The sequence below is a fragment of the Bos javanicus genome, chromosome 20 (genome assembly GCF_032452875.1).
Source record: "Bos javanicus breed banteng chromosome 20, ARS-OSU_banteng_1.0, whole genome shotgun sequence".
Lineage (NCBI taxonomy): Eukaryota > Metazoa > Chordata > Mammalia > Artiodactyla > Bovidae > Bos > Bos javanicus.
The window spans coordinates 70,741,981-70,765,217 of record NC_083887.1 but is presented as its reverse complement, the minus strand read 5'-3'; the positions used below and the strand labels follow the sequence as shown (position 1 = coordinate 70,765,217).

The following is a 23,237-nucleotide window of genomic DNA, read 5'->3' as shown; positions in this document are numbered from 1 at the left end:
GCCTGGCAGACCTGGGCGGCCGGGGCTGCGTGTGCTCGTGGCGGGCGGGGGTGAGTGAAGGGGGGTCTGGAGGGAGGGGTCTGGGTGCCCGAGGCATCGCCTGGACGAGACACCATCGGGGAGGAACGTGGCCACACAGCCCCGGCCGTCTCCCCGCGGGTTTCTTTATTGTTGGGGACAAGCACACGAGAGACCACTGTGAACGCAGACGGACACGGACACCACCGGCGTTGTTCACGAGTGCTCAGCGCTCCCGGGAAGGACGGGGCCCGACTCCTCTCAGCCACACCCGCGCCCGCGCCCCAGTCCACCCGTGGCTGCCCTGAGCAGCCGGTTCCACGGGCCTGGGCTGAGGGCCGCTCCCAGTGCGGCTGCGAGGGCTGCACGGGCCTGGCCGGCAGCCTCCCGGTGGCCCTGGGCACACGGCCAGCAGGGCGTCCCCGGACCACGGCCACGAGCCCTGCGGACGGCAGCGCCAGAGGCTAATATCCTCTGCAGCGACCTCAGTAACACTGGCCAACGGGCTTCAGAAACCGGCCCCGCCTTCCGAGCACGGGTTTGACTCCCGGGTCAACGCGGCTCTGAAAGCCATTTCCTAAGGAAACCAGAGCTGCGGCTGCTGAGATGGGCGCCTCCGAGAACCGAGATTCCGGCGGGGCCTCCCTCCTAAGGTTGGGGGTCCAGGCTAAGCCGCAGGGGCACCCCTGCTCCTGGCAAGCTCGCCTTCTCTGTGGCTGGGGGTCCGCGGTGAGGGGACCGTGAGCTGACAGGGACCCGCGTCGGGCGGGACCAGTGGCAGCCCACACGGATTTTACCGTTTTCCCTCAGCGACAAGGAAACAGGCAGCACTCTGCCCCCAGGCCGCCCGCCCCTGGGGCTCGACTGGCCCATTTGACGTGGGGATGCGTTTTCACCTTCGGTGTGGCCTCCTCCATTTCACGGCTGTACAAGAAGGCCAAACGCGACACTTGGCTTTTTAATAGGGGCAAAACAAAGGGTGTAGGAAGCTGTTGCGAGCGCCGGGGCTCTCGGCAGAGAACCTGTGACCTGTAATTACTGTTCTCTCTCCTCCACACGCGGGCCGGCGGCCTCCCCGAGCTCCAGGGGCCCGGGTGGGCCGATGCGGGTGGAGGGCAGGCAGCGGCTCTAATACATGGAACACAGCCCAGTTGATTCTACCTGCGGGATGAGCACAGACTAGGGGAGGTACACAGCGACACGTGGACGGTGGGGTCAGCTCCCGGGGCACAGGGGGCGCTCCCGTCCAGGGAAAGGCGCGTGTGTGTCCGGCGAGGCGGGGGCTGGGGGTGGGGGGCCCTCCTCGCCCTGGTCCTCGCGACGGCACCCAGCAGCTCTTCCTCCTCCTCCATCCGCCTACACCACGAGCCAGTGGTGGAGCTGCAAAGGAAACAGGCTTTGCTGAGACACGAAGTGAGGTGCCCCTTGGATACAGGCGGATCCCGGGCTGGGGGCCCTGCCGAAGCCGGGGGCAGGCGGAGGTGGGGACCAGCGCAGCTCCTGGGCACCACAGAGCTGATGCCCCAGTCGCTTCCTGGAGGCAAGTCATCGCGTCACAGAGTCAGAGCACGGCGGCCTCGAGGGGCCAGAACGCAGCCCAGCGGCCCCCGCGGACCCGGGTGCTGTGGCCTCTGCTCTGGGCAGACACTGGACGCCGCAGGCCTGGGAGGGTCCCAGAGCACACGCCGCAGCCTGCCCGCAACCCGCAGTGCCCCCGGTCCCTGGCGGGCTCACTCCTGGGGCCTCCGATCCTGCCCCGGGGCAGCCCCGCACCCCACAGCCTCACTCCTGGGGCCTCACTCCTGGGGCCTCACTCCTGGGGCCTCTGATCCTGTCCCGGGGCAGCCCCGCGCCCTGCGGCACCAGCTGCTCTGTGCGACCCCGCAGGTGCGGATGTGGCCTCGTTCCCGGCTTGGGGGACGGACGAGGTGGACAGGCCCCTATTTAGCTGTCCACAGGTGTCATCGCCTGTGATTACCCAGCTGTTAGCTCAGCCTGTTTTGAGCACAAGCCATTCGATCGCACTAAATGGCAAGAACCGAGTGTTTGTAAACATTTCCAAAGCAAGATGTGCAGGGCTTGTTTTTGATATGGCCGTCCAGGGGTTGGGGGGATGGGGGATGGGGAGAAGGTGGCCCCCCCGGGGTGGTGGGGGGGAGGCGGCCGTCCTGGGGTTGGGGGGATGGGGGGAATGCAGCCCCCCTAGGGGGGTCGGGGGAGGCAGCCCCCCCGGGGGGGTGGGGGGGAGGCGGCCGTCCTGGGGTTGGGGGGATGGGGGGAAGGCGGCCCCCCCAGGAGGGTGGGGGGGAGGTGGGGTGGCTCCCCTGCAGGCTCTCCCTCGCCCTGCCCCCCGAGGACCTGCCTAGGACACACTCCACGGCCCCCAAGGGCAGCTGGAGGGCAGGGCCTGGCGGGGCCGGAGCAGCAGGGGCTGGGGCCCGGGGTGGTGGCTGCGTGGTGACTTCAGGCCAGTGCTGAGGCTGGGGCGGGGGGCATACCGGGGACCCCAGCTGGGACCCAGCTCAGGCGTGAAGCGGCCCTCTGTCCCAGCCATGGACGAGCCCAAGGCAACCTTCTCGGGAGGAAGAGGAGGCCTCTCTCAGAGGTCCCACAAGGGAAGCTCAAGCCATGAGCTGGCGACCAGGAGACCAGAAACAGCGGTGGTCAGCAGGAACCTGAAACTCCAGTCCAGGCCCCTGGACCAGAGAGGTGGAGACCTTCAGGTTACTGGGCAGCTGTGTAAGAAATGGCTTAGAAGGGGACACGGGCCACAGAGATGCACAGTTCAAAGGTCAAAGGCTGCTTCCTGAGAAGAAGCGAACAAGGTCCCTGTCAGTGAAGGGGGCACAGGAAGGGGGTGGGTGATAGAGCTTTCATAATTAGGGGCTACAGGGGCATGGGCAGGGCAGTGCCAGAGAGACAGACAAAGAGATTTCTGGGCCAGGGACTCCCCGGCGGTCCAGCAGTTAGGACCGGGGCTCTCACTGCCGAGAGCCTGGGTCCAGTCCCTGGTTGGGGAAGTAGGATCCCGTAGGCTGCACACTGCAGCAGAAAACAAGGAAAAACAATGATAGTTCTGGTCCAGATGGAGTGATGGGGGCCTAATAGACTCTACCATTCAAAACCACTTAAAATGAACAATAAGTACATAATAATGCATTTTCAGACAGCAGGAGATTGGATGACAAAGGACAGAGACCCTGAGAGAGACCAGGAGGATGAGGCATCCAGCTGCCCCACTCGCACCCACTTTCCAGCAGCAGCGTGGGGCGTGGAGCCCAGGTCAGGTGGTGAAGCCTGGGGCTGGCGAGATGGGGTGAGCGTGGGAGAGCCCCAGGGCGTGGCAATTCACAGGACGGAGCTCCAGAGGGGCGGGCGCAGCACCCAGAGCTCTGAGTATGTACATGGGGACCCAGGGTCCAGCTGAGCGGTCAGGCACTCGAGTCCAGAGAGACCCTCCCAGCAGGATTCAAGGAACATTCCCCAAACCTAGAGACTGGGAGCTGAGGCTGCCCCACAGCCAGGCAGGAGCATCTCTTGGGTCTCGGGGAGCTGACTAGAGTGTTCCCCAAGGTCTTGCTCCAGCATCAGGAGCGCGGTGAGTCCCACACCCAATGCTGCTGTGGTCCCAACTTAACAAGTCTTCACAAGCAAGTCCCCCAGAAATCAAACTGTCTCCAAGTAATTCAATGATGACCCAGAAGAGAGCTCCAGAATATCTGGTGGTGGTTTAGTCACTAAGTTGTGTCTGACTCTTGTGACCCCAGGGACTGTAGCCCTCCAGGCTCCTCTGTCCATGGGATTCTCCAGGCAAGAATAATGGAGTGAGTTGCCATTTCTTTCTCCAGGGGATCTTCCCGACCTGGGGACTGAACCCAAGTCTCCTGCATTGTAGGCAGATTCTTTACCCACCGAGTCACAAGGGAAGCCCCCAGAATATTTAAGGTAACACAAATATATCTAGGCTTTAACATGGTAAAACTCACAATGTCTAGAATTCAGTTAAAAATGACTAGACACGCAAGGCATCAGCAAAAGTCAACATCTTATGAGAAAAGTCAACTGACGCTGACCCAGAACAGAGAGAGATGTTGACACTGGCAGATGGGGGCCTTGCACAGGGATCATTACTGCACTGCACGTCCAGACAGGTAAGCTGAGGCATGACTGACAGAATGTCCCGCGTGGACTTCTAGAGGTGAAAACTGCAGTGTGTGAAATGACAGATCCGCTGGGTGGGCTTATCTGTAGATTAGGCTTTGCTGAGGTGAAAAATTAATGAACTAAACAAAGCAGCAGAAAGCACACAAAAATAAAACGCAGAAGAGCATTAAAGAGCCTAAACTGTGTGACCGGAACCCCTGAAGGTGATGAGGCAGGAAAAATGGAAGGAACAACAGCAAGTATTTCCAAATACACTGAGAACTGTAAACTCAGTTTCAAGAGGCTCGGGGGACTGTGGGTATAAGAAGCACGAATCCTGGTGCGTAACCACACACAGTGGAGAGACGAGCTCAAGGACTCAGCGTGAAGCCCTTTCCATAAAGTTCAAAACGACGGAAACCAAACAGTCCTTCTCAGGAATTTAGCGGTACCTACAGATGCCACAGGAGAAGGCAATGGCACCCCACTCCAGTACTCTTGCCTGGAAAACCCCAGGGACGGAGGAGCCTGGTGGGCTGCTGTTCATGGGGTCGCTGGGAGTCGGACACGACTGAGTGACTTCCCTTTACTTTTCACTTTCATGCACTGGAGAAGGAAATGGCAACCCGCCCCAGTGTTCTTGCCTGGAGAATCCCAGGGACGGGGGAGCCTGGCAGGCTACAGTCCATGGGGTTGCAAAGAGTCGGATACGACTGACGTGACTTAGCAGCAGCAGCAGCGTAGATGCCACAAAACTGCCCAGCAGAGAAGGCTGCTAGATGCTGGATCGAGACGGTGCTGACTCTGGGGACAGGAGGAAGGCGGACGGGGAGGCGGATGTGACCGCTGTCAAGGCGGAGCTTGTACGGTCGTTCACAAGGGTGTACTTTGTCACGTGGTTAAATAAATGAGAAACAGCCACGCGTGGGCCAATGCACAACGGAGAACCCGGACGCAGAGCCTGAAAAGACCCCTGACAGAGGGTGAGACCTGGAGGGCGACGAGCACACACAGAGCCCAGGACGGCCGCAGAGGCGAGGGGCGAGCTTTAACTCTCAGCTGCACAACTCCCAGAACTCACTAAAAACAAGAATTTACAGACCCCGGACACACAAAATATTCTGGGAGGGGTAAGTAAATAAAACTGCTTATAACAGTTTTCTAATAATACAAATAACAGAAGTCTGTGCTCAGACACAGGGAGACTGCAGCCAGCCCCAAAGGTAAAGGAAGCTGGACGGGTCCCGGGACATAGAGACCCCGCCCCACAGGACATGGAGACCCTGCTCACAGGAGACCCTGCCCCACAGGACCTCCCGTCCCAGCAGGACTGTGGGGCGGCAGGTGGAGAAGCCCTGTCGTCAACATGCCGAGAGACGGTGACAACAGAGAACCTCGTGCCTGCAGAAACTCTGTCATAAATGAGGGCAAAGACACTCACAGATACACAAAGTTGGTAGAAACCAGCACAATACTGTAAAGCAATTATGCTTCAATTAAAAATAAACAGATTAAAAAAACACTCCCTTAGAGCAATGTCTGAAGGATACTTTTTGAGAGTCAAGAAAGTGATCTTTCCAGGAAAGATGCAGATGCCAAAAAGTGCGGTGAACAAGTGAACACTGGACGCGAGCTCGTCCAGGGAGTTTCTGGAGAGAACAGCGTAACAACAGTAGTAACGGAGCCTAATTCGTGGGTTAAAAAAGACATAAATGCAACACTGGCTAATAATAGCTCATTATTAGTTAAGAGCTGACTTGCTGGAAAAGACCCTGATGCTGGGAAAGGTTGAAGGCAAAAGCAGGAGAGGGCAGCAGAGGACGAGATGGTTGGATGGCATCACCGACTCAACGGACATGAGTTTGAGCAAGCTCCAGGGGATGGTGAAGGACAGGGAAGCCTGGTGAGCTGCAGTCCATGGGGTCACAAAGAGTCAGACACCACTTAGCGACTAAAGAACAAAATTATTAATTATTAGTATCATTAATCAATAGCAGGAAAATTAAGTCCTTGTGATATTCAGGATGGGGGTTCACATAAAGCTTAACTTCATAGTTGAAGTTAACTTTATACTTGAAGTCCCCATATGCTTGGTACAGGGACTTCCCTGGCGACCCAGTGGTTAAGAATCTGCCTTGTAACGCAAGGGACATGGTTCAATCCCTGGTCAGGGAACTGAGATCCCACAGGCTGTGGAGCAACTGACCTGGGGGCCACAGCTGCTGAGCCTGTGCACTCTGGAGCCCACCTGGCACAACCAGAGAGTCCGTGCTCTGCAGTCAAAGACCCCACGTGACAGAGCTGCGCCAGCAACTAAAGGCCACACACAGCCAAATACATATTTAAAAACTTAAAAATACTTAAAAAATGGTCAGCATCAAAAAACCTTAAAAGAAATACACACAGTACAATTTTAAAAACAAGAATAAAACCAATAAAGCACATAAGTTCCAAACAAACAGAAAGAGTAGAATAAGAAAACAAACCCTCCAAAATCAGTCATGAAAGGCAACAGAGGGGGGAGAATAAGCATCGCAAAGCGGAGCAGAGTCATGAAAGGCAACAGAGGGGGGAGAATAAGCATCGCAAAGTGGAACAGAGTTAAAAAGGTCGCAGAATCAGGCCCAGCTGTATCAGTGATCCCAACAAAGGTAAAGCAGATTAGTCTGCCCGATTGCCAGACTAAAACACTTCAGTGTATTCGAGGACTGCAAAGGGCGCCTAAACTTTAGGATGGCTGCAAAGTGGGAAGTTAAAAGATGACAAAAGACGTTTCAGGTAAACTCTGAAGAGAGCTTGTGCAGCTGTAGCCCTCTAGATGAAAAGGACTTTAAGAGCAAAAGCATCTCAAGGCAAGAGGACAGGCTGGGTTACGAGGAAGACTGATCATCCTGAGCTCGTACGAGTCCCAGAAAACGCGCAGGTCAGATAAAGCGGAATCCAGTAGAGCTACAGGGAAAACGGACAAATATGCTTTCACGGTAGGCTATCCTGCACACGCCTCCTGCGCGGTAGGCTATCCCGCACACGTCCCCTGATTACTGATGGCTGAACAGAGCGGAAACGGGCAAAGTCGTGGAAGATTTGAACAGCATAGTTACCAGCCAGATCTAATGGACAGAAGGAGAACTGTGTGTCAACAATTAGGGAAGACATCTCATCTAAGGATAGAAGCGACACTTATAAAAGCTGGGTAGGTACTTGGCCACAAAGGAGCATCAAGAGACTTCAAAGAAGGGTAAAAAGGTGTCTGAACACAATACCATTAATTTAGAAACGAATAACAAAAAATAGAACATCCCCATGTATTTAGGGATTTCAGAGTTACAAGCAACTCGTGGGTGGAAGAAGTCACAAAGAAAATTAAAACACGTTTAAAACTAAATAATAAACAAAACGCTATGTTAAAAGCTATGGAATGCAGCCACCAGGGTATTCTGTGGGAAATTCTTAGCCTTGAATGCTCATGTGAGAAAAGAAGAAAGGTTGAAAATTAACAATCCAGGGTCTAAATTAAGAAGTTAGTTAAGGTGTGACAGAGTAGACCAATGAAAGTAGAAGAAATAAAGACATCAGAGCTGGAAGGAAGGAGACAGAAGGCAAAGCTCGAACGGCGTGTTCTGCACCAAGTCAGTGGCCCTTCAGTCTCCAGAGCGGAAGTTCTCTGTCCGTTAGCCCCGCCCAGCCATGCCCCTTACAAGGTGTCTGAGTCAGTGCCCACTTGCTGGGGGACTCGCCAGGCAGCGCCTGTGGCCACGGCTAGCGTCCTAGGGCGGGAGGAGCCCCCGCGGCACTCACCGTGAACTGGCGCACCTCCCCGCTGTCCACCCGTCCGTGCTCCGTCTCGGGCGTGATGGCGTAGGCCAGTTTCTAGAAGAGAAGGGGCTGCCATGGGCGCCGGCCCGGCGTGGTGGGTGGGCCCAGGGTGACCACCACACAGGTGGGGGCTGACGGCCAGGTCTCCTTAGACCCTGGAGCAAAGTCCAGGCCGACCAGAGGGAACAGGATTGGGTGTGGAGTCTCGGTGGCGGGCCCTGCAGACAGGGGAGCCCACATGCTCCAGCAGGGCCTGCGGGTCCCGCAGGGTGGGGGTCCGGGAGGTCCCGCTGTCTCTCACAGCCAGAGGGGAGGCTGGTTCCCTCCCACCACCTCCCCCTACCCCTCGGACAGCTCCCCCCCGGCCTCTCAGCAGCTGGCCCATGGACTGTCTGGGGCCAGGCGTCCCCCCCAGGTGTCACTGACCCCCATCTGAGCGCTGAGATTCTAGGGAGTGAGTCTGGCTGGCGGGAGGTCCAGGCCCTGCAGGCCCCCTCCCCAGCCCACACAGAGGGGTCTCTCCCAGGGCCAGCAGTCGCCTGCTGTCTGCAGGGCTGTCCCCCGGAGGCTGTGAGCACGGGGGCTGTGAGCGGCGCCTACACTGCCTGACACCGTCCAGCTCTGCTGGGGGCCGCGAGGGCCTGGCCTGGGCTGGGCCTGCTTGATGCTGAGGGACGGGCTGGGGGCCAGCCTGCGAGGGGACCCCGCCTTTGCGTCCAAGCCAGAGAGACGCCACGTGGCCCTCAGGGGATGCTTGGACCTGCTGGGGTACAGCCAGGGGCTTCGCTCCCCTGAGAGACTGGAATCGGGCATCAAGCAATGTCTGAGGGCTCCGGGAGAGCGTGCGGGGCTACGACCTCCATCTCTTTTTCCGGGAATCCCAGCACCGCAATGGGGGCAGGGGGGAGCCCCTGTGCTCAGGTCACAGGTCACCCCCCCACCGCCTGCTTCACAGGGGACTCAGCAGTGGGCCTGACTCGGAGGCCCGGAGCCACCTCCGCCCTCACGGGGGTCCTGCCTGGCGGCCCCGCTGCCCCGGCTCAGCCCCGGGTGGGCCTGGTCCCCCGAGTCCACCCCCACCCTCAGACCACGGCGTCCACACGGTGCACAGCAGGCGAGCTCACACCCAGATACCCGCTGGCAAGCACACACGTGCATGCCCACGTGAGAACATACAGGCTCACACACACAACACGCCCAGACACACACGTGTAGACACACACCCAGCCCTCGTGCCTGGCACAGTCACCGCCCATCCAGACTCTCCTGCTGGTCCGAGACGAGCCGGTGGGAGCAGGCCTGGGACTCCCACCTGACCTCGCCGGCGGCCTCGCATTGGGCAGAAGGGCAGGAGAGGGGGCCCCGTGCAGATACGCACCTCCCGCGAGGAGCCAGGCAGGCTGCAGAGCTTGTAGGCGGCGTAGATGGGGACCACAGACATGGAGGACGCAGCGATGGCCCAGCCCAGCGCGTTGGCCCACTCGGGGAAGACGTAGGCTCCGTAGTGCGGGGGCCTGAAGGTCGCGATGCTGACCACGACCACAAACTGAAACCGAGCGGCAGGGTCAGGGGCAGCTGGGGCCAGGGGCTCCCGAGCGGCGACTCTGGGGGAGGGCCCCCCACACAATGGCCTGAGGCTGCGGGCCCCGCGGTGGGGGCACATGCCCCTGAGTCTCAGGGCTGATGGGAGGGGCTCTCTCGCTGTCCTCCAAACCCCCGGGTTACCACGTGAGGAGAAGCAGGACACCTCACTGACTGGAGGCAGGAGGGGTGACCAGAAGCCCCTGAGCGGGATTGGACCAGAAGCCTCGCCCCGGCTCCACTTCCTCTCCTGCTGGCCCTTGGGGGTCGGGGCTGCCCGCGCCTACTCGCACACGGGGGGCTGGGCTGGCTGGGTGGAGGCGGGTGCTGAGGCCCCAAACAGCCAGCCGGGGCCGTTGGATAGGGGGGACAGTCAGGGGTCCTGAGCCACTGGGACTCGGCCACGGCCCACGCGGCCCTGCAGCCGTGGAGTGGACTTACAGCCGGGTTCCAACACAGCAGGCCGCAGGTGGACTTGCCCACCGGCCAGAGCTTGCCCAGCCCAGACCACGAGCAGCCACTGGACGTGCCGGGGAGCCCCGGGCCCGTGCTGTGGGTGAACCCTGTCTACTTCCGTCCCGCCTCACGGCCGAGCACCCGCTGACCCCGAGGCTGACTTCCCTCCGCGGCCTCCAGGCAGAGGCACTGTCGGGTGAGGACCACCCTGCCGCCCACGTGGGTGTCTCGGTGGGCCCAAAGTGGGAGCCATGCTTCCAGGAGACCCGAGGATTTGGGGGGCCAGCCTGTCCTCCCGGCTGAGCCCGTGACCTGCTGACTCCCGCCCCTAGGGACCCGGTCAGGTAACGGCTGGGGCGGGGCGGGGCGGGGTAGAGGGCGGGGCGGAGGGGGCGGGGGGCTTCACCAGGAGGAAGCAAGGGCTGACGAACTTCCAGCACAGCCGCCAGTAGAGGCTGGGCCGCCGCCCGGTCATCTGCTTGATGTCGTCGCTGAACTGCCACACACCTGCAGCAGAGGGCCAGGCAGGGCGTCAGTGCGGCCCGCCTGGAGATGCGGTTCTCACCCCACCCCCTGCCCCCCGCCCCCGGCTCCCCCTGGAGCCCAGGGTGCATGGTGCTGCCCAGGCCACAGCGGGGGGTCATGCCGACTGGAGCCCGTGCACGTCCCCAGGGTGACCCTGGCATCACTGACGACCGTAAGGGAGGGCCTGTGGGGCTCCCACCCTCCTCCGCGAGGCCCACGGCCACCCCTGCCTCCCCTCTGTAATGAACATTATTCTTCTTTGCAAAAATCATGGTGAAACATACATCACGTGAAGCTTTCCGTTTGACCGCTGCGAGCACACAGCCCAGCGGCTTGAAGCAGGGTCGCACTGCTGTGCAGCCATGCCCGCCACCCTCCCCAGGCCTTCCTCGCCTTCCCCAGCGGAGGCCCCAGCCCTCCCCATCCTGCTTCCAGCCTCTGTGACCCTGGCTGTCCAGGGACCTGAGGGACTCCCGCGGGATCTGTCTGTCTGTGCCTGGCTCATGTCCCCAAGCACAGCGTCCTCTGTGCTCATCCAGGCAGGAGCAGGTGTCCGAGTGTCCCACTTTTTAGGGCTAAACTATGCCCACATGCACATAGTCATTATATTGTAGGGAAAGCTCCTGCTAGAAGCTGGATGAGCCAGTTTCTCCAGGTCTCACGCTCATTTCTCCCACCCTGAGGCCGGGTGATGGCTGGCCGCCTGAGTCTCATGTTACATGTGGGGACATCAGAGAGACAACTCCACGCAGGATTCCCTCTTCACACTCAGCCCCATCACCAGACCTCAGATCGGACGGAGACTGAGGAAGCGGGGTGGAGGCTGAACCTAAAAGCCCGCAGAGACGGGGTGTCCCCGGGGCCCCTTGGGCAGCTCCGGGGCAGGCAGCCCCTCCCACATTGGCCCATCCGGAGACCAGGGGCCTCAGGGCACTGAGAGGCCAGGCGTGCTCTGGTGTGAACTGCTGTCTGCAGGAAGCACGGTCTCTGCATTCAGAGGCTTTGGGGAGCGCGTGGTCGCCGCAAGGCCAGCTCCCCTGGGCCTCCACCAGCTCTGTGATGTTCATGGCTGCTGGATACATTTGAGGCACTTTCTCTCTTTCTCTGAGGTTTTATTTTCGGACGTTGTTGTTGTTCAGTCGCTCAGTCATATCCGACTCTTTGTGACCCCATGGACTGTAGAACACCAGGTCTCCCTGTCCTTCACCATCTCCCGGAGCTTGCTCAAACTCAGGTCCATTGAGTCAGTGATGCCATCCAACCATCTCATCCTCTGTTGCCCCCTTCTCCTCCTGCCCTCAATCTTTCCCAGCATCAGGGTCTTTTCCAGTGAGTCAGCTCCTTGCTTCAGATGGCCAAAGTATTGGAGCTTCAGCTTCAGCATCAGTCCTTCCAATGAATATTCAGGGTTGATTTGGGGAGATTACAATCTAAAACCGTGGACTAGGTATTCATTCCAGATGCCAATGAAAGTACAGACAGGCTGATACTTCCCTTTTCTTTTTTTTTTTTTTTTGATACTTCCCTTTTCTGTAGAAAAGGAAATGTAACTGGAAAAATGTTTTTGGAATACGAGCTATTTGTCGGTTAAGCCTCTCAAAGCTAGAGTGCTTTTCAGGTTATAACTTCAGGGCTGAAGCAGAGGCCGTGACCCCTCACGTGGCACCAGGGCTGTCTCAAGATTGCGGTTCTCGAACAGCACAGACCTCTGGCTTTGGCTGGAGCACACACACGTGCAAGAAGTGTGCCTGTTATATCGGGCCCTCACGGCGAGCGTCGTCAAGGACGCCTGGTCAGGTGAGCCAAGCAACACCAGGACCCAAGCCCCAGGAGAGACACGGAGAGCTAGCACGGCGGCGGGGGGGGCGGGGGGGGCGGTACGGTGGCGGGAAGGACGGCAGAATTCTGCAGGGCGGCCTTCTGCTGCTGTCAGACCTGAATCAGGACATGCTGGGAAACGTGGACACGCAGGAGGGGCAGGGGCACACAGCCGCAGGCTGGGCCCAGCCTCTTCTGGGGACCACCTGCCAACCAGCTGGCCCCCCACCCTGAGGGGCTCCCAGTCCCAGCGCCCGAGTGCTGGACCTGGGTGAGGGGGGTCCGGAGTCTGGTGGGGCCGTCGTGCGGAGTCGGGAGCTCTGGCCTGAGACTGAGCGGTGGTGCGCTCACCAAACATTCCTGTCTCTTCCCTCCCATCAGCTGAGGGCCCTAGAGACATGCCCCCTCGGCCAGTTCCCCTGCCTCCCTGGTGCCGGGACTCTGTTTAGCGGGACGCAGAGACCGCCTCCACCAGCTGGCGGCACCCAGAGCCAAGCACACCCTTCTCCTCCAAGGCCAGCCCAGGGTCACGTGGCCACACTGAGTGCCCTGACCACAGGGGTGACTTCAGGGTGCTGTCCAGGCTAACTGCCTTCACAGATCCAACCGAGCAGCGGTGGCCAAGCCCCGCTCTGTGGTGCCACAGTGCTCACAATGCAGGGCCACTGGGTGCCACAGTGACCAACCCCGAGGATGCTGGCCTGATCGGTCACGATGCCAGCACAGCAGCTCTGTCCTGCCGGTGGGAGCGCGCCATCCCAAGGAGGACTCGTTCTTACCATAGAACCAGGCCACCCCGATGACCTCCATGAGCACCCCGAAGAGGATGGACGTGCCGGCCGCGAAGTGATCCAGCAGCGTGAAGACGTAGATGCCGCCCTGGGGGGAAGGAGGGCACACCCGCTGAGCTCAGGGTGCCTGGCTCTCATGCCTGCCCACAGAACTGCTCTTCCCAAATATCAGCCTGGCCTGAGGCACCAGCTTACAGACACCTTCTATTCTACTCTCTATGGAGCGTCACTCAGGAAAGAAACTAAAGTTCAGTCCACGAGCAGCCACTTGGGAACCCGGCTATTACAAAAAAACCAACCTCTCCCCGCCTTTCCAGGGCTCCTGATACAGTTAGGAATGAAAGCCAGGAAATGCCGACCACGGCAGAACCTCTGTGAGGAGGGGGCCCTGAGCCCTGTACCCCCACCCCAACCCCGGACAGACCTCCCCCAAACCTGAGTGAAAGTGAAAGTCGCTCAGTTGTGTCTGACTCTTTGCGACCCCATGGACTATACAGTCCATGGATTCTCCAGGCCAGAATACTGGAATAGGTAGCTGTTCCCTTCTCCAGGAGATCTTCCCAACCAGGGATCAAACCCAGGTCTCCCACATTGGAGGTGGGTTTTTTACTGTCTGAGCCCCCGGGGAAGCCCAAGAATACTGGAGTGGGTAGCCTTGCCCTCCTCCAGGGGATCTTCCTGACTTAGGAATCGAACCGGGGTTTCCTGCATTGAAGGCGGATTCTTTACCAGCTGAGCCCCCCGGGAAGCCCAAGAATACTGGAGTGGGTAGCCTATCCCTTCTCCAGCGGATCTTCCTGACTCAGGAATTGAACCAAGGTCTCCTGCATTGCAGGCAGATTCTTTACCAGCTGAGCCACCAAGGAAGCCCCCCAACCCTCTTGCCCCACAAACCCAAGGGCGCCTCGCAGGGAGCTATCCAGGTGCTGAAACACTGGAGACTGAGCCCTCACGTGCCCAGGTGCTGCGTGTGACCGCGGGGACTCTGAGTGACCGTTGGTGCCATCCTGCCTGATTCAAGGCCACCATGTGTGTGACCACCTGTGTGTCGTTACAGGTCACGGGTTGTTTGTGGGGGTGGGGGGCGCCCCTGCTCTGTCTGCCCTGATGGCAGCAGGTGCTAACGAGACAGTGTCCGGGGCAATGTGGGCACTCACGTTGGTGACGCAGAAGAGGGACAGGAGGAAGGTGGCCAGGACGACGAGCAGCGTGAAGAGCTCCCGGTGCCGGTGCAGCAGCTGGAACTCATCCGCGAGCCCGGTGATCACGGACTCCATGCCGCCCATCTGCAGCCGGGACAGAAGGGGAGCTGTGGGGCGGCCCTCTGCCCCCCCGGGGGCCCGCGTGTGGCGTCTCCACCCACGTGCTCAGTCGGGAGCCGCACGGGGTCCCGGGGGGCAGAGGACACCCCCAGCAAGGGCTGCTCCCCCGGCATGGCCACTGGAGACGGAGGACCTGGGTGGGCGTCCTGCCCTCTGGTGGGGAGCTGACGGAGGACCTGGGTGGGCGTCCTGCCCTCTGGTGGGGAGCTGCACGGCCAGAGTCGCGCTGTCTCCTGAGTCACCACAAAGGCTCAGCTCCGCCCGGCTTCTCTAAGCAAGTGTCTGCCCCACTGCACAGCTGAGCTCTGTTCCCAGGAGGCCTGGCTTGGCCACTGGCCGTGTCCCCACTGACGCGGCCTTCCTGGCTCTCAGCACTGTCCAGAGAGGGTGTCTCCAGGAAGCCTGGCCTCCAAGGAGCCTCTGCCCTGCTCGGTTGGGACCACGTCCTCTGGGAAGTGCTGCTGGCGGGACTCATCCACCACGGGTGGGTGGGAAGGCGGACTGGGAGAAGCAGGTGGAGTGGCCAGCTTTCACAGGGGAGAGACTGGGGGCTCCTTCCTCTTCCAGGAGGCTCAGGGGGCGCAGACACGGGACCTGAGATCTCAGGTGCTGGTCTCCAGCAGGCCGCGTGGAGGAGGAGCGTGAGGAAGTCTGCCTCCCAGGGGCCCACAGGGCCACCACAGAATGGATGTCTAGTGGGCCAGGCGGGAGGCTTTGCCCCCTGCTACCTCGAAAGGGCACCCACTCCCGCCGGCAGCTGTGGGGCAGGGAAAGCTGGAGTCAGGCCCGGCCTCGCTGGGTGCTGTGTGGACCCCATTTCCTGCAGCACCCTACTCCCGCCTCCCTCGCCCGGGACTCGCCAGGCCCCTCAGGGGCGGCAGGGCAGAGCTGGTCTGAAGAGCCCTCCCCAGGAACTGTGGGGCCCTGCCGCCCTCCCACTCGGGGGCTCTGTGCAGGCACATGTACGTGTGGGCCCCGGGCGTCTCCAGGCTAGCCAGCCTCCGAGGGCGGTGGGTGAGCTGGCTGTCCCTGGCGGGGGCCCAGAGCATGCAAAGATCACTCACGGCACTGTCGATGCCCAGGGTCAGCAGCATGACGAAGAAGACCACAGCCCAGACGGACGACAGTGGGAGCGTGGCCAGCGCCTCGGGGTAGATGATGAAGATCAGCCCCGGCCCTGAGAGCAGACCCTCCGGTTACCCTGGGCAGACCTTCCAGGTACTCCCCACCCCCACAACCTGGCCCTAAGGCGGTGCAAAAACTGCTCTCCTTGCACAGCCCTCCGTCCTTGAGTTCAGGGCCCAGGACTTGGGAGAAGGGAAGCCAGGTCCTGGGGCGAGGGCTCTGCTCCGTCCCCCAGCCCTCGGCCATTCCCACACCCCGTGCCCCCAGAGGAGGGGGCCCAGGAGAGGAGGGGGCACACCAGCAGGGAGAGAGCAGGACGGGCTTCCCGGGGGGCACCCTGTGCTTCCTGCCTCCAGACCCTGGGGGCCTCCTGGTTGGTTTCCTGTGCCTGTCGCTCACACACTCACACTCACACACTCACGCACGCTGCTGTGGTCAGGCAGCCTACATGGTAGATGCTTTTCTGTGCCAGCGTACGACTCTTTAAGTGTGATCTTTAAAAGCCACGTGCTGTTACAGAGACGCCACAACTTAGCGTGCGTTCTCCACGTGCTCCCTGCAACGCGCGTGTTTCTGTCCCCTCTGACTGTCTCCCAGACATGCTCCTGGGGGTGGGGATACAGGGGCCACGCCAGCTCCCCCACCCCAGCAGGTGGGGTCTGGGTGGAGGTGGGGAGGGGTGGGAGTGGTCAGGCACTTTGACTGCAAATGACCCCAAAGTAAAGAATATCCCCACAGGAAGCTGCTAGCTGATCACTTTCAGGGTTACTTTTACAAGAAGTGCCAGGCAGCTCGCTGGCACGGCCTCTGAGAGCTTGCTCGTGGATGTACAACTTAGCACTTTCCTGGTTCCCCGTCCTCAGCGGGGCCTGGGTCAGGCACCAGCCGGTAGGGACAGGAACGGGGCAGTTACTGATGCTTCTAGAGAATTAAAGGCCGGAGCCAGCCTCCACCTCCAGGATCTGTCAGGGGCCCTAGTGTTGACCTGGGCTCTGGGACTCCCAACACTCCAAGAAGGAGCACGGTTTCTGATGCGGGCAGGAGGGGCAGATGGTTTGAAAAGCCCTGAAATCTAAGCGCCAGGACCTGGAAGACGCCCATCAGTAGCGCCAGTATCCTCACTTTTCATCTTTGCTCCTGGGTTAATATTTCCCCCACCGTTTTCTTGAGAATTAGAGCCATAAATGACATTTACTTTGCTTTTCTGGGAAATGCAATGAAGAGGGTCAGCTAACTTTCTGGGGTTAATGGGGATTCTTGCAAACTATTGCTATTTATCATAATAAAGGGCAAAACCCAGTGAAAATGCATGAACGCGACAGTGAGTAAATTCCACTGCCCGTCCTTATTTGCATTAGGTTCCCTTTCCTGCCTTGATTGGATTTTTTTTCCTGGAGGAAAGAGTGGATCTGAAAGCACGTGGAGATTCATCTGGGTCCCCAGCTTTCCTGCCAGACTTGGAGGGGCTTGTCCTGCCGGCTCCAAACTCAGCTCCCTGCTTTCCAAGCAGGGCTCCCAACCCTCGACGGGTGGACTGATGGGCTGACCCGCTGAGAGCTCAGGGCGCCAGTGGGGTCAGCCCTCTGTGCTCCTCAGTTGCTCTGCTAACGTCATCCTCCCGCTCGAGAGTAAGAAGACCCAGGAAGAGAGGAACTTGGGTGAGGGGGAAGGAGGGGCCGCCCCTGAGCGGGATGGTCTCAGAGGAAGGGGCTCCTCCAGGCGCAGGCGCAGGACAACCCTCAGGCCGGTGGGGCCAGCAGCGATTTGGGGCCCAGGTCCTGGACTGACCCAGCTCCAGACTGCCTCAGCCACGCCTTCCACCCGGGATCTAGCACCAACAGACCCTCCCCCTGCACGGAATGCCCAGGGGTGCAGCAATCAGGGCTCCCCAGCACCCTGTTCTGGGCCAGGGCCCCTAGTCCTCTCCTGCTGGCCCAGGTTGCTCCTCTATGTCACCAGTGCCCACTCTTCTGCTGCCTGCTCCCGGCCTCTGAGTCCTCATCTGCAGACACTCCTGTCTGCGTTGGCTTGGTGAGCAGGTTGGGAGCATGGGTCTCTGTTGCCACCGTGTGCCAGAGACTCCGGGGGTTTATCCGCTATTACCCCACTCCCACGTGTATGTGCCATGGCCCTTGGAGGGCTGGGGGAAAAGCTTCGGAACAGAGTAACTGCTGGCGTCCAAGCCAGCCCAGCCTCTTTCTGGCTGACCACATTGAGGTCTGGCCATCTGTGCCACTTGGAACGACTCTGAGCCCTCAGCTGCACGTTCCCCACCAGGTGAGGGGGACCGGACCCTTGTCCTGCAGCCCGAGTGGCTTCCGTGAGGAGCCCTGGGCCGAGGGCCAACCTCAACCTGGCCTTGGCGTCCAGCAGGAGGGCCCGAGGGGCAGGAGCTGGGAGTGCATGGAGGCGGTGGGTGCATTGTGCCCAGGTACCCTGCTCTCTGCCGTGTCAGCTGCTCCCGGGAAGGGCCCTGGGTGCCCGTGCACTTCCCTCTCAGCTTGCAGGGAAACACTTCTAGAACTGGGCGGCCCGGGAGTGGGCGCGTGGGGACCTTACCACTCACCATCCTTGGCCACGTCCCCGATGGGGACACTGTGCTTCTGGGCCATGTACCCCAGGAAGGAGAAGACCACGAAGCCGGAGGAGAAGCTCGTCAGCGAGTTGACGGAGGTGGTGATGATCGCGTCTCTGCAGGAACAAGACACACTGTCCCAGCCCGGCTGGGCGCCACTGCAATTTCCCGTCATTATTCGTAATTGGCTGTGTCTGGTGCCGGCGGCTGGGGGCGCTCCCCAGACAGGCAGGCCGGCCCCTCCTGTGACCCCAGAGCCTGTCCCAGGCTGCCCTGCGGGAGGGAGGCTGGCACCCGCTGACAGTGGTGAGTGTCCCACCTGCACCCCCTGCTGAGCAGCTCTGGGCACTGGCCACGCCCTGGCCAGGTCAGGCCTCCGGTGACCAGCCATCTGCGCTTGCCTGGGGACCAAGGGACTCTCTCCTGGGACTCTCGACTCAGCACTGATGGCGAGATGACCCCACAGGCAAAGCTAGGCTCGGGTGGGCAGCCCAGTGACCACGGGGTCCCCACCCTGACCCACAGGGCTGCCAGGCAGGGCTTGGAGATGCCTCCCGGGGAACTTATTAAGATGCAGGTGCTGACGGGGTGGGTCTGGTGGGGCCCAGATGCTGTGTTTCCCCTACGTGCCTGGGGGCCCAGGGCTGCTGGCCCGGGGACCCCGCTCTAAGGGCCGAGAATTCAGAGCACGGAGGAGGGGCTGCGGGGCCAGCCCTCTGGGGTGCCTGAGTGCAGGACCCTCACAGACTCAGATGGGCACAGGGTGGGCTCGGGAGCCGCTGTCTGGCCTGCCATCCAGACGCCAGCTCTGTGTGGACCTCTGGGTAGGGTCGGTCGGGCCATTCTGCTGCGCACACCGCCTTTGTATTTTTAACCGCATTTTTATCCTCATGATATGAAAGAAAACAAACACTGGCTCAAAGGTCAAGGAAGCAGTCCCGGAGGAAACCCCTTTCTCTGTCTTTAGAACGACATTTCGGGCCGGCAGGGGGCTGCAGGTCACTCAGGTCCTCCTGGGCCGGGCAGCGCCGGCGGGCAGGCTGCTGGGGCTCTGGGCACGTGGCACGGCCGTGCTCCCACCTGTCCTGGCGCTGAGTCTGCGGGGGGCTCCGTGGGGCCAGGGCGCGCCTGGGGCCCCCGCTCCCTCAGTGAAGGCCAGGTGGGGACACGCACAGGTCCTTCCTCGTGGGAGACAGGTGTGAGGAGCCTGACCCCGGATGCTGGGAGGACGGGGTGGCCAAGCCGGGCAGAGGAGGGGCCTCCTCCCAGGGAGGGGGCAGCGTCTTCCTGCCTCAAAGCCTCCCTTAAGCAGGAATGAGCGTTGGCCTGTCGCTTCCCTGTCTCGTTTTCACGTGCGGTTAAGGGGCTGTAAGCACGGCTCCTGTCCCCTGCCCTCACCCAGGGGCACACCAGCCCGCCTGACGCCACAGGCCTCTCTCAGCCGGGACTCACCGGTAGCAGTTGTTGGTGAACTTATTGTAACTGGAGAAGGCGATGAGCACCCCAAGGCCCACGCCCAGCGAGAAGCATATCTGGATGGCCGCATCTATCCAGACCTGCAGAAGCAGAGACAGAGTGAGCGCTCCCCACAAGGAGAGGTACCTGAGGGGAGACAGAGGGGGTGAGCGGCCCCCGAGGGGAGACAGAGGGGGGTGAGCGGCCCCCAAGGGGAGACATCCCTGAGGGGAGACAGAGCGGGGTGAGCGGTCCCCGTGGGGAGACAGAGGGAGTGAGTGGCCCCCGAGGGGAGACAGAGGGGGTGAGCGGCCCCCAAGGGGAGACAGAGGGGGTGAGCGGCCCCCGAGGGGAGACATCCCTGAGGGGAGACAGAGCGGGGTGAGCGGCCCCCGAGGGGAGACATCCCTGAGGGGAGACAGAGTGGGGTGAGCGGCCCCTGAGGGAAGAGACGGAGGGGATGAGTGGCCCCCGAGGGGAGACAGAGCGGGGTGAGCGGCCCCCGAGGGGAGAGACAGAGAGGGTAAGCGGCCCCTGAGGGGAGACAGAGCAGGGTAAGCGGCCCCCGTGGGGAGACAGAGGGGGTGAGTGGTCCCCGTGGGGAGAGGTCCCTGTGGGGGCATGGCCAGCCTGGGGAGAGGCAGGGTCGTGGATTGGGCCCTCAGTGCCACAGGCTCTGAGGAACAGAGTCACACTTAAACTTGGCATCACTGTCAGTGAGCGAATGTCACCTCAGGGAGTAAACCTGAGGGGCCTGAGGAGAAGAGGGCTGCGTCCTGGTGCAGGACCTGAGGTTACTCCATGGGCCCGTGCCCCGGGGAGAGCAGGCACCGTGACGGTGCTGCGGGACATGGTGCCTCCGTTCCACACCCACCTCCCACCCCTCCTGCGGCAGCGTACGGCGAGCGCACGGGGAGCCCACCGCGGCACACGCAGAAAGGCCCATGGAGCCAGCGGTGGCTCCAAAGCTCTGCACTCGCTGGAGGTGGCACAGGCGCATCCCGGGCGGCTGACACATGACGAATGGGCCGTGCGGTCGACACTGGACCAAGGCGCTATTTCAGACTTCGGACACGACCTGCTCGGGTCAGGTGGTGCAGAGACCGCCCTACGACCCGGTGATGATGACGTGGGCGCCCCTGGGCCCTGCACAGCCTAGGGCGGCGATGAGGACAGCGGACACCCACCCTGGGGGAGCAGCCAGGCCCGCTGTGTGAAAAGTGGGGACGGGAGGGTCCTGGGGGCTGTTCCCAAAGTCCCCCAGCCTGAGATGAGGCCTGTGGGCCAGGTTCCCCAGCCGTGACTCCAGAGTCCCCAGCTGGGGGCACAGGGCAGCTGACCTGACCATGAGCCAGTGAGGGGGCTGGACACGGAGCCCTTACACCAGGACCAGGGGGGCTCAGTCCTTTGGGCAGCACTTCCAGAGGCTCTGGGTCACCCCAGCACTGAGGACAGGACGAGCAGGCGTTAGCTCGAGGCCTGGAGTGGCTGGGTGGGCAGGGGGTCCAGGTGCTGGTCGTTGGCCAGCAGGCTTCTGCAGGCAGGGGCTGGTGGCGTGGGGGGAGGGCGCTCCTGCCTCCTTGCAGTCCCAGGTCCTCTCAGTGGCCAGTGGTCACCCCAGAGCCTTTGCATGTGTGGGTCACTCACCCAGAGGCACCTCCCCGCCATCTGTCCAGGCCTCTGCTCACCGCTGCCCCAGGCCCCAGCCCGGGTCCTGCCCACAGCCCACCCTGAGACCCACTGGGCAGCCTCTTGGGGCCGACCTAGACCGGCCCTTCCTTTACTTCCTGGCCTCATTCCCCCTGCTGTATCTGTCACAGCCCAGACCCCACCTGCCCGGCAAGGCGGCTCAAGAGCCGCAGATGAACGGCCAAGAGACTGGACCCCACCGAGGGCAGGGATGCTGACCTCAAAGAGGGTCCCTTCGTCCCCACGAAGACCTACAAATGGCCCAAATGGCCCTCAGGATGGAGTATCCTGCCGTTGATGGGAGGGACAGGAACGGCTCTGCCCTCTGAGCTGGGGGCGCAGGGGCCCAGCCTCTGGGCCCAAAGGCTCCCAGGAACCCAGCGGTTCCTGACTTTGTCCCTTCCTGCCCAAGCCGATGGGACGTTAGAGGAGGGGACACCCAGGGCACTCCTCACTGCCTGCCACCGACGCTTGTCATCCACCGTCCACAGTCTGCCTGTCTGCTACCTGCCATCCATCCACCTGAACTCTGCTGTCTCATCCGTCTGCCTAGCAACCTCACCTGTGCCAACCTCTGGTCTCCACCTCCTTCTGCTTCACAGATACATCTGTTCACACGGTTGATAGCTGTTCTGCACATTCCTCCCCCTGACACCTGACTCTTCTCTGATTTCCGGGTCATGCCCCACCTGGCCTTTGATGCCACAGCCACCTCCTCCCACCAGCACACCTCGCCCGCCACGGGCTTTCCTGAGGACGACACTCTGCTGACTCACCAGTGCCCTGGGCCCGGATCTGCGGTGGGGCCCCGGGATCCCCACTGACCTCAGCTCCCCTAGCCATCCGTGTCCATCTCCCTTGGCTCCGTAGAGACACGTGTGTGGCTCTCACGGTCTCACGGGTCCTCCATGAGCTGCCTGGCGGGCTCTACGGCTGCCCTCCCCTGTGCGCTGTGGGCCCGTGGCCATGGCGCCTTCCTCTCTCTGCTGCTCAGTGTCCGGCCTCTGCTCTGCAACTCCCCCTCCCCTGGGGCTCCTGGGGGCTCACAGCCTTGCCAACCTCCCCTTCTTCCACTTTGCTCCCATTGCCCACCCCTCTCCCCACTGTGGAACCTCCTCCTTCCCCATGAGTGCTGCCCCCGACTCACAGGCTGGCAGCGTCGGGGCCCCCACACCCCGGCCGGGACTGCTCCGCCCAGTGACCCAGCCTCCCCGGGCGGCTGTTGGGGCCCCATGTCTAGGCTGCTCCAGTGTGGTCCGCCTGGATTTCCAATGGCCCCCTGCTCCCTCCAGTGACCACCCTCACCCCCGCTCTGCCTCCTTTTCCTCTCTCTCTTCCTCCCCGCCCACCCCTCTTCCATTGCCCTGCCAAGTCCTGCTATTTCAACCCAGATGATGTCTCTCTTTGCTGAGGAAACCTGCAGCCGGACAGTGGACTTAGTTTGTCCACGAGATGGTCACATCAGCACCTTGTGTGGGCACCGGGGTGTCTGACTACAAAGTCTGGCTCCCTGAGGTAGGCCTGGTTCATGCAAGCCAGCACCTCAGCCCAGCTCTGAGGATACGCTGTGGCCAGAGCTTGGGCTTTGGTCCAGCTGGGCGCCAACACCCTTGGGCACACTCTGGCGCCCCCACCCCCACCCTCAGGTGCTTGTCTGAGGACCCAGGAGGACTCCTCCAGGGAGTGGACGGCCCAGGTGAGGAGGTCGAGGGGCAGCTGCCCTGGCTTCTCCCTGCAGAGGCCAGGGCGACTCCTTCTCCTAATCCTCTTACCCTGGTCCCTTCAGCCCCATGCTGTGCCCACATGGTCCCTTCTCACCTGGACAGTGAACTCTGCTGGGCAGGGCAGGTGACCCCACGTGAAGTGTTTCCTGCCCAAGATGCAGAGAGAACAACGGCCCGACCTGCCAGCCCCGGAGGATGG

The 23,237-nt window shown here is 61.3% G+C and overlaps 1 protein-coding gene across 1 annotated transcript in view; it reads right to left on the bottom strand.

The window, feature by feature from the left end:
• Positions 1–1,282: 1,282 nt before the first annotated feature.
• The window catches only part of SLC6A3 (solute carrier family 6 member 3), a 34,066-nt gene continuing 12,111 nt past the window's right edge, over positions 1,283–23,237 (bottom strand). The window contains exons 7-15 of the mRNA XM_061393915.1: positions 19,623–19,726; positions 18,162–18,286; positions 15,535–15,647; positions 14,306–14,434; positions 13,137–13,236; positions 10,421–10,521; positions 9,356–9,523; positions 7,960–8,031; positions 1,283–1,398 (exon numbers count right to left, since the gene is read on the bottom strand). Of these exons, the coding sequence (XP_061249899.1) occupies positions 1,375–1,398; positions 7,960–8,031; positions 9,356–9,523; positions 10,421–10,521; positions 13,137–13,236; positions 14,306–14,434; positions 15,535–15,647; positions 18,162–18,286; positions 19,623–19,726 (936 nt within the window). The 3' untranslated portion in view covers positions 1,283–1,374. The remainder of the gene's footprint in view (positions 1,399–7,959; positions 8,032–9,355; positions 9,524–10,420; positions 10,522–13,136; positions 13,237–14,305; positions 14,435–15,534; positions 15,648–18,161; positions 18,287–19,622; positions 19,727–23,237) is intronic.